Source organism: Durio zibethinus, chromosome 6 (assembly GCF_047325235.1).
Source record: "Durio zibethinus cultivar Kanyao isolate XHJ-2024 chromosome 6, ASM4732523v1, whole genome shotgun sequence".
NCBI lineage: Eukaryota > Viridiplantae > Streptophyta > Magnoliopsida > Malvales > Malvaceae > Durio > Durio zibethinus.
This window is the reverse complement of record NC_143167.1, coordinates 6,620,330-6,630,750: the sequence shown is the minus strand read 5'-3', so window position 1 is coordinate 6,630,750 and position 10,421 is coordinate 6,620,330. Positions and strand designations below refer to the sequence as shown.

At 28.7% G+C, this 10,421-nt stretch overlaps 1 protein-coding gene across 2 annotated transcripts; it reads left to right on the top strand.

The window, feature by feature from the left end:
- Positions 1–5,241: 5,241 nt before the first annotated feature.
- On the top strand, positions 5,242–10,156 carry LOC111285418 (uncharacterized). Of its 2 annotated transcripts, XM_022874867.2 has the most exons (11): positions 5,242–5,281; positions 5,428–5,527; positions 5,646–5,676; positions 5,787–5,935; positions 6,222–6,313; positions 6,388–6,440; positions 6,539–6,610; positions 6,831–6,998; positions 7,437–7,532; positions 8,366–8,488; positions 9,770–10,156. In XM_022874867.2, the coding sequence occupies exons 2-11, from the start codon at positions 5,508–5,510 to the stop codon at positions 9,866–9,868; spliced, it is 903 nt and encodes a 300-aa protein (XP_022730602.1). In that variant the 5' UTR covers positions 5,242–5,281; positions 5,428–5,507; the 3' UTR covers positions 9,869–10,156. The 2 variants fall into 2 exon arrangements, with proteins under 2 accessions (XP_022730602.1, XP_089618124.1); XM_089761998.1 differs by lacking the exons at positions 5,242–5,281; positions 8,366–8,488 and having other exon boundaries at positions 5,306–5,527.
- Positions 10,157–10,421: the final 265 nt, after the last annotated feature.

The window sequence follows — 10,421 nt, the reverse complement described above, 5'->3', positions numbered from 1 at the left end:
ATTTTCAACATCTAGGTGGATTTTCGAAGCAAGTTCGATTTTAGTGATTTTTTAAAACTAATTAAAAAATTTTTATATTTTTTTATGAAAATTTATTAATAATAATTTTCCAATATCTAGGCAAAATTATTTTTAGGAATATGTTTTATTCCCTCCAACATCTAGGTAAAAAAAATAATAAAATTTTATTACTTTTTTAAAGCATTTTTAATTATTTTTTACTTGTTTTCATTTTTATTATTAAAATAATTAAAAAAATTACTCTAAATTTTTTTTAAATTTATCATGCATAAATATATTAAAAAAACTCAAAATAACAAAAATAATAATATAAAAAAAATTTAAAAATTCAAAAAAAAAAATTTTTTACTTGAACCGAACCGATCAACAGCGGTTCGATTGGACCAAAAAGGGTTTCGTTTGACATGTGATTCGGTTAAGCCAGTTGAGGAGTGGTTCGGGTTGATCTGGTCAAACTGATTTAGAGTTGCTGAAGAGCCAAGTTGGCAGGTCATTGCACGGACCCCGAGTCAGGTCCGGGTCCACGCGCGGATCTTCTTTTACTAAAATGGCGTCGTTTTGGTTTGTTTAATTTTTTATATATAACAAAAAAAAATTGGTTTATTTATCTTTTATTCCAAAAAAAAAAAAAGGGTTAGAGCTCTAGGGAGAGCTCCAGAGCTCTAGCTGTCTGGTCGTCGAACCGTCGCAACGATCGTCGCTTGGGTCACCATCGATGGTGATTGTCGGTGGTCACCAGTGATCGAAAAATACCAAAAATACCCCTAAAAGTGCATTTCAATGCACTCTTCATGGATCTGACCTTCTTTTTATCGAAAATAACTCTGATCAACGTAGATTAAGGCTCAAAGTTTTTGTTTCTTTATTTTTTTTATGAAACAAAATTGATGTGATTTTTTTTTATTTTATAGGTAGCTTTGGCATTGGGTTCCTTCCTACGGGGATGACTGTTTGTCTTTATTTTTTTTGTTTTTGTTTTTTTGTTTTTGTTTGGTATAGGGATTGAGAAAATGTTTAGGGTGCTTACATTCTTCTGATTGTAAAAGCCTAGGGATTTTTTTGTTTTTTTTTTTTTTGGAATAGATGAGTTAGGGTTTCGAGTGTTTTTGAATTTATCCAAGAGAGGTCTTAAAAGGAAGAAGCCGAACGATTTTTAAGGAGCTTCAAAGGGGGGGACAGTTGGTGGTTGTAGGAGTGGCAAGGTAACTGTAGGGTGACTGTATAGTCTGGTGGTTGGAAAAGGGGCTGGAAAAGGGCGGCAGCGGTGTCGTACCAACCTTTTATTTTCTATCTCTCTTTTTTATTATTTATTATATTATTAATAATATTTTTTAATATATTTTATTATTATTATTATTAAAATTATTATTGTTATTATATAAAAAAGAGAGACCGGACAAAATCAGTGTCTATAGTGTCACTTGACATAAATTGGATTAAAATTATCATAATACCCTAACAAAGAGTTGTGAAAAATTTAAACATAATAAAAAGTATAAAAAAAGTATAAAAAATATTATTATATATTTTTAGCAATGTAAAATAATTATTATTACAAATAATTAATAATTCTAAACCAAAAAGTAAGTGTTAGTATAAAAGAAAAAGGTGATAGTAATCATAAAATTTGTATTATTTAATGTAAAATAATTAAAAATGTAGAACATCTTTAAAAAAAAAGTTGTAATACTTCTAAACATAATTAAAGATAACAACAAGTGTAAAAAAATATTATTATAACATAAATATAATTAAGTTGGCAATATAAAAAAACTATTATTACAAATAAAAAATAATTTTAAATAAAAAATTAAGAGTTAACGTAAAACGATGAGAATAATTATAACATTGATTTTATTTAATATAAAATAGTTAAAAGTATCATTACATCTTAAGAAAAAAAAACTATAATAATTTTAAATATAATAAAAAGTAACAATAAATGTAAAAAGATATTATTGAAATGTAATAAATTGATAACGTAAAAAAATTAGTATTATAAATAAAAAATAATTCAATCAAAAAATAAGTATTAACATAAAAATATAAGAATAATTGTAAAATTTATATCATTTGATGTCAAATATATTAAAAGTATTGTCATACCTTAAGAAAAACTTGTGATAATTATAAATATAATAAAAAGTAAAAACAAGTATAAAAGATTTTATAGTAACATAAATATAAGTTTACAATATAAAATATTATTATTATTATAAATAAAAAATAATTCTAAACAAAAAAATACAGGTTAACATTAAAATATGAGAATAATTGAAAATTTGGAATTATTTTGTATAAAATATGTTATAATGTCATAATGTAAAAGGATAAAATAATTATAACATTAGTATCATTTAGCGTAAATTAGATTAGAAGCGTCATAACACCTTAACAAAAAGTTATGATAATTTTAAATATAATAAAAAATAAGAACAAGTATAAAAAAATTATTCTAACATAAATAATATTTTTGGCAACATAAAAGAATTATTATTACAAATAAATAATAATTCTAAATAAAAAAAAATAAGTATTAATATAAAAAATGTGAAAATAATACTAAAATTAATATTATTTTGTGTAAAATAATTAGAAGTATCATAACAACTTTAAGAAAAAGTTATAATAATTTTAAACATAATGAAAGGTAACAACAAGCATAAAAAATTTATTATAACGAAAATAATTAATTTGGTAATGTAAAAAATTATTATTACAAATAAAAAATAATTTTAAACAAAAAAAAAAGATTTAACATAAAACGATGAGAATAATCATAAAATTGAAATTATTTTATGTAAATGGTTAGAAGTATCGTTATATGTTAACAAAAAAATTATAATAATTTTAAATATAATGAAAAGTAACAGTAAACGTAAAAAGATATTATTGAAACTAATAAATTTATAACATAAAAAAAATTAGTATTACAAATAAAATTAATTCTAAATTAAAAAATAAGTGTTAAAGTAAAAAGATAAAAATAACCGTAAAATTAGTATAATTTGACGTAAAATATGTTTGAAGTGTTGTAGTACTTAAAAAAATTATGATAATTCTAAATATAATAAAATATAATAACAAGTGTAACAGGTTTTATTGCAACATAAATAATTAAATTAACAACATAAAATATTATTATTATAAACAAAAATAATTCTAAACCTAAAAATAAGTATTAATGCAAAAATGTAAAAATAATCGTAAAATTAGTATAATTTAATGTAAAACGTTTTAAAAGTATCATAATGTAAAAATGTAAATTTTTAGAAATAATATTATTTGGTGTAAAATAAGTTAGAATTATTATAACACTCTAAGAAAGAGTTGTAATAATTCTAAATATAAGAAAATATAATAACAAGCATAAAAAAATATTACTTTAACATCAACAATTAAGTTAACGACATAAAAAGTTATTATTATAAATAAAATATAATTTAATTAAAAAATAAGTATTTGCGTAAAATGTGAGAATAATTATAAAATTTGTTTCATTTGACATAAAGTGTATTAAAAGTGTTGTAACCCTTTAAGAAAAAAGTTATGATTATTCTAAATGTAATAAAATATAAGACTAAATGTAAAAATATATTATTATAATGTAAATAATTAAATTGGTAACTCAAAAAATTATTATTACAAATAAAAAATAATTTTAAACAAAAAAAATAAGTGTTAACGTAAAACATAAAAAAATAAATAAATAGTAAAATTGATATCATTTGATGTTGTACTATCTTAAAAAATAATTATGATAATTTTAAATAAAACAAAAATTAAGAACAAACATATCAAAAAATTAAAGTAAATAATTAACTTGACAATATAAAAAAATTGATATTTTTGAATTAAAAGATTATAAATAAAAATTTGTTAACTACAAAGATGAAAATAATTATAAAATTCATAACATCATATGTAAAATGAATTTAAAATGTTTTATTCTTGAAAAATATTTAATAATTTTAAATATAATGATAAAAAAGTATAAAAATATATTATTAAATATAATTAATTAAATTGATTTTGTAAAATAAATTGATATTATAAAATTAAAAAATATATTATTTTATTTATTAAATTAATAAATAAAATAAAATGATGTATACTTTTTTTAATGTTTACTTGTTAACATTTTTTTAAATTATATTATTTTCACAATTTATCATAATATGTAATAAGATACCATGATATTTCATACTTTAATATAAAATCAAATTATAAAACAAAACCTTTTTATTTTATTATGTAAGTTTGATTTGTTTTAGTTTTCAATGGGTAGCTGATAGGGTTTCGAAATTTTTGATATATGAGTTTTGATATTTAGACAACAAAGCATGATTAGACAAAAATCAATGAATTGATTTTTTAAAAAATAATTAAAAAAAAAGGTTTTCCAATGTGTTTGTGAAAGCGAATCTCTCCTTGGCCTATCAGATATTAACATTTGTCCATCATGAAGAGAAGCTATCCAATATAGTTCCCTGTTACAACTCCAAATCTAAATTCACTTCTCAACAACAAAAACCTTATCGTCTTAGTTATTTTTCTAATCAAATAAATTAATGACAAACAAGTTATTTCAATCCAATAGCTAATTAGGTAATTAGGACATAGATGTTGGAAATTAATGAGACGAAGTAATAATCAAGATAATTTGGCATGGGTTTTTTTTTTAAGCTTTGACCAAACAAAGTTTCAAACTTTGGCCATGATGGTATTGATAGTAGTATACCTGTGATTTGTCATGGGGAAATTTCAATGGGTTGAATATGGAGGCAATGCTCTCAAAAGTTTCTCTCCTATGGTTGTATGAAATTCAAAAATCTTCTCTTTATTTGAGGTCATCTTATGGTTTAGATCGCAAATATACAAAGAAAATGGGTGTTTTGGCATCTACACAATACGAATATTATTACATACTCTTCTCTTAAGAATCATTATTATTATTATTATTATTATTATTATTAAAGTGGGGTGAAACCGTTCATGACCCACTTCTCTTGAGACAGAAGAAAAGATTCTGTTTTTACTCGCTTGCTTACCAAATCAATGACGACCAAACACAAAATACTTAAAAAAAAAAAAAAAAAAGTCAGCGGTCGGCAGCTACGTAAAACTATCCTCTTTCCTCGAATACTCCGACGTCGTTCCTAAAAACCCAAAAGAAAAGTTAATACTAAAATCCCAACTGGAAAGTTTTTCAGTTGATAAAAAAAGAATGGGCAACTCTAAAGCTTTATTCGGCCAAATGGTATGTGGTCCACGCTATAATTCGCTGGCTATTCTTTGCATTTATTCTCGTCGCCATCACAATTGAATTTTCCTTTTTAACCCAAACTCTGACGCATCCCTTATATCATTCTAATTATCTTCCTTCCCGTCTCTTTGTTTTCCCAGAAAAAGAAAAACATAGTAGTTTCTTTTATCTCTGAATTTGCCTGCAACTTCCAAGGAGTTTTATTGATTATTCAAGAGAAATGGTTCAACTCAAGGAATTGTATCCTTTTTCCTAACCTGGGTTTTTCTTTTTATTTTTTTGGGTAACTTTCTTTTATGAAGGTTTGGTTTTTTTTTTCCTTAACTGATGATTTTTTTTCTGTGGGAATAACTTGAAGTCGAATTGTCATGCCTATGTCTTTAGAAGAGGTAAACTCTAGCAAAAGAGTTTCAAAATTTGTGATTCAAAAATAAGATATTGAATTCTGGGGGTTTCTTTCTTTGTTTGCTGATCAAAGTTTTCTATGTTTGATTTGCAGTATCAGATAGCTCAAATGTACATGGTAATGAAGATGCAGCAGCAGAGTACTAATGGGTCTGAAGGTGTTGAAGTCTTGGATAATAAACCTTTTCAAGATGATATATTTGGAAAAGGTCAATACACTTCGAAAGTTTACCGTTTCCAGAGGTAATTCTTTACTTGTTCTGCTAGACTGCTTAGGGACGCTGAATTTTTACCTTTGTATTGTTAATTAAAGTAATTCTTTACCATTAGCAATGAAAATATAGATTTCTTAATCCTCTAATGTTTCTCTACATTGCTACATGACATCGGTAAATTTATCTAAATTACTATGTGTGTATGTATGTATGCAAGTTATGGCCTTTGCTTTATCTGTTTACTATTCATTGAGATGAAATACTGGATTTGTTGTTTTCTATTTGATTTCTTATTTTTGCACTAATTTATGCAGCAAAGCACCTGTTTGGCTTACAACTATTGCACCAAAAGATGCTCTCGTCATGGAGGAGGAAGCATGGAATGCATACCCAAGATGTAAAACAGGTTTGCAATGTCCTTTCGCTCATTTGTTTTTTTTCTCTCTTTGCTTGAATTCATTGTATAAGTTGTATTAACAGTTATCTTTCTTCTGTTGTCTACAAATTGGATCTCATATTTCTCAGTGATCAAGGTAACTATTTTGTTTTCCTCAGACATAATTTCAGGACGTTTCTGACTAATGTTTTTGATTTCCTGGATTGTATGCTCATAGATATTAAATTCTTGCAGTGCCCTTACTTTACCAAGTTCTGTCTCACAATTGAGACTGTCCATAGGGCAGACAATGGAACATCGGAAAATGTAAGTTTCTTTGAAAGTCGTTTTAATTAGCTCTTTTGTAAGTTTCTTCAGTTTTTTAATTAGGATCCTCTCCAGTCAGAATATAATTTTTGTATTAGTAACTTGAATGTTTTGAAAATGGTCATTTCAGGGGAAGTTGCTTTGTATCCTGTTATTCTTTCTTGTCACTTCTTTTCTTTTTTGTGTTTTTGCATTTCTTAACTGTGAGGTTTACAAGCAGGTGCATGGTTTAAATGAAGAACAACTGGCAGCTAGACAGGTAGAAATCATTGATATCGCTTCAGCTGCAACAGATTACTGGAGTTATGCTATTGGAAGTAGCAGTTTTGACTTTTCCAAATTCAAATCAGAAAAATCTGGCCGTGGTCCACTTTTGGATGGATGGCAGGTTGGTATCTTATCTGCTATGAGTTAATCATCTAATACATACATACATAGATGAATCTACTCAAGGCACCTCTCCACTTCCAGTTCTATCAATTAGTAGTGCTTCTTGCTGTAAGCTTATAGCCATGTCATTCTCTTCAACTCGACATATCATAGCTTTTGTGCGAATTCCAATCATTACTTTAGAGAACTTATGTTTGCCCCCCCCCCCTCCCCTCACTTTCTCCTTTCTCTTCCTCCTGCTAAAGACCCAGTCACTAACCTTACTTGTAACTAATAATAGTATTCATGAGGTCTTTCATATGGTTGTGTATAGACAAGATGTTCAGCCTCATTATACAATAATGGATCTAAGTGACTGGATCTTTCTTGTCATATCTATTAAATCTTCAACCAAATTTAATTTGTCAATGATTACATGTGATATTAATATTTGCAGGACAATTGCAATCCAGTAATGACAGCATATAAGTTGGTGACAGTAGATGCACCATACTGGGGTTTTGGTTATCGACTTGAACAAGCTTTGCTAGCGGTAAAATTTCTTAGACTCAATCTTTAGATGTTAACTTTAAAGTACAGACCATTCGGTTAAAGTCAGGTGCCTTGTAGATACCATAAACACTCTGACAAAACTGGTGCATTTCAATGTAATCATAATTTTGAGAGTGCATTTATTTGGCATATAATCATGTGAGTCTAGTTTATGATTTTACTGCAAAATCATTGAAGGGAACTCAACTGTTGGAAACAAAAGGCAAGGGACTAAAACTTTCATCCAATCTCTGGCATTGCATTAAGCATGCATCATTTGCAGGAGTGGACATTGAATGAACATCTTGCCTTGGAATATTTGAAAATTCAATGCCTGGAAAAGCACCATAACTTACCACCACTCTACTAAGTTTTAAGATGAAAACAAAGAGGGTCGACACTGGGTATTCCTCTCAGTGAAAAGGACATGTAAAAGTCACTGTTGATGAACTTGCATGAGGGATTCTTTTTGATATTTCATGGTTCTAACACTGTTGTCAATCACAAAAGCAGCTGCCTGGTTCCTTCTTCGTTGGGCTGTGCATTTGAAACACGTTGGGTTCATATGCACCTTCACATCGATAGCACAAACCTGTTGAGCATTGGATTTGCTGCTCAAATACTCATTTGGGCCCGTTAATGTAACATGAATGAGGCCTTAATTTGAAAGATATTTTCAATATTAACCTAGAAGTGACTTCCTTATAAATGAGCATATGCATCCATATACTTCTCTCCCCCACCTCCCCAACCCACCCTAAAACACAGACACGCTAACACACTTGTTAATATGCAAAGCTGGTACCAACTTTACATCATTTATCTCTTATATAGGGTGAAAGGGCTCTCTTCTTGGAAAGTCACCGGAATTGTTTTGGTTGGATTGATGAATGGTTTGGGATGACAATGCAACAAATGCGTGAACTTGAACAACAAGGTGATTGCTTATTAAATGAGGTAAGACTCCTCTACTTTACGGTGCTTATTGATAGAAATTTCATAAATAATAAAAAAACTATGCTATAGCATTCGTCAAACATGTGCATGTGTCACGGACCTAAGGAGGAGTCATAAATCCCACATCGGCTGTATACTAGAGTTGGTCATGGGATATAAGGATTCACACATTCCCCTCCTTATGAGGCGTCTTTTGTGAGATAAAACTGTGAGGCTAGAAGGGTCAAAATGGACAATATCACACAAAGTGTGAATCGTGACAGGTAGGTTGATTTGGGATATCGGATGAGTGCATGCCCGGGTCTTGGAGCCTCGTGGGCCTGGAGGTTTAGTGTCAGCCCGTAACACATGCATGTGCATGTAGAAAAAGTGAAAAACAGGTTAAGATTAACTTTAAAGCTCCATTTCCGTTACAGTCTTACCTTATATGTTTGTTAAAATGTCGAATGAACAGTATGTGTCAAAATTCAAGTGTTTGTTCCGCGAAGATGTCAAAATGAATTTAACGTAACAAGCTGCGCAGAATTATTATTATTAGCAGCAGCTTGCTTATGGCATGTCTGTATGTGTCTTAAGTTTTTCTGAACTCATGGGTAACATTATTTGCTGGGGCAAATTTGAACACTACAGCATGAAGTTTTTCCACTCTTTTTGTAGTGGTCATTAAAGGCACTTTTCTATCCTTCAGATTGTACAAATGAATATGATACAAAGCAGAGATGAAGTTGTATCTTTTAAAATTTTAGTGATGCTCAAGTCCTTAATATTGAGATTGAGCTTTTCGGATTCATGAGAAACAAAAGGGGGTGATATGTGAAGGAGCAAATAAATTCTTAAGAGACCTCACAAATATAATCTAAGAAAGGATGGCCTCCTCCAATGTTTTTGGTGTGTCATTTCTTTTGACTTTTAAAGACCTTTCATGTGGGAAATATATTTGAATAGTGCTTCTATGTATCAATTCAGAGAAGCTTTCCTAAATTCTGCATATAAATTTGTGTATATTTGGTTGGCCCCTACATCTGCATTAGTTTATAATTTAATCTTAAAAAACCTAGTTATCTGCTACTCTAGCAATTGTTGTTGTGTTGAGTTGAATTTGAATCTGGCCTGGCTTGTATTGATGTCTGCTTGATTTGGAAACTGAAAGACCACATCCCATTATCTCTCACTTTGTTTTCAATTTTTAACAATTTCATATCATCACTCTCTGCATATGATATCATTTCCACTTTCATTCATTGACTTCATTGGATTGACTGGTTTCCTTTGCATTAACAGAAAATTAGCAAGCCAACTTTGCTGACAGACACAGAGGATTGCGATCAAACGTTTTCCCACAACGGCGAAAGATACGTACAGCAAGTGGTCCATACATGATTTTGAAGTAGAATGATGTTTCTTTGTTGGTAGTATAGGCATGAACCAAGTTCTATTTGGATATGCATTACAACAGCAGAGTCAGGATCAAAGAGCCAGAACCCAACACTTGGATTCTTACACCGTAGTGACCTTATAATTTAAATATTTTTTCATTCATGTTTTTGTTTAGCATAAAGTTGTATTAATGCGAATATTATTTATCAGAAACTGTCCAAAATCTCTTCCTTACTCAAGTTTGATCGTACATTAGTTGAGAAGCAATGTTATCTTGACTGCGTACCAGCACTCACAAGCCTCTTTAATGAAACATACAGAATGGTCATTAACACGGCATGCACAGTTTCTTACATACATATATACATGTGTTTATAATATATATATATATATATATGTATGTATGTTTGTATGTACGTATGGTTGTATGCATGTATATGTAATTATGTGCGAAAATAGATGATCAACTATGGATCTTGTGGTCCTCTTAATATGTTATATTTAGAGATGACATTGGGTTGTGGCGAGGCGGGTTTTGCTCAATCGGAATCCGATC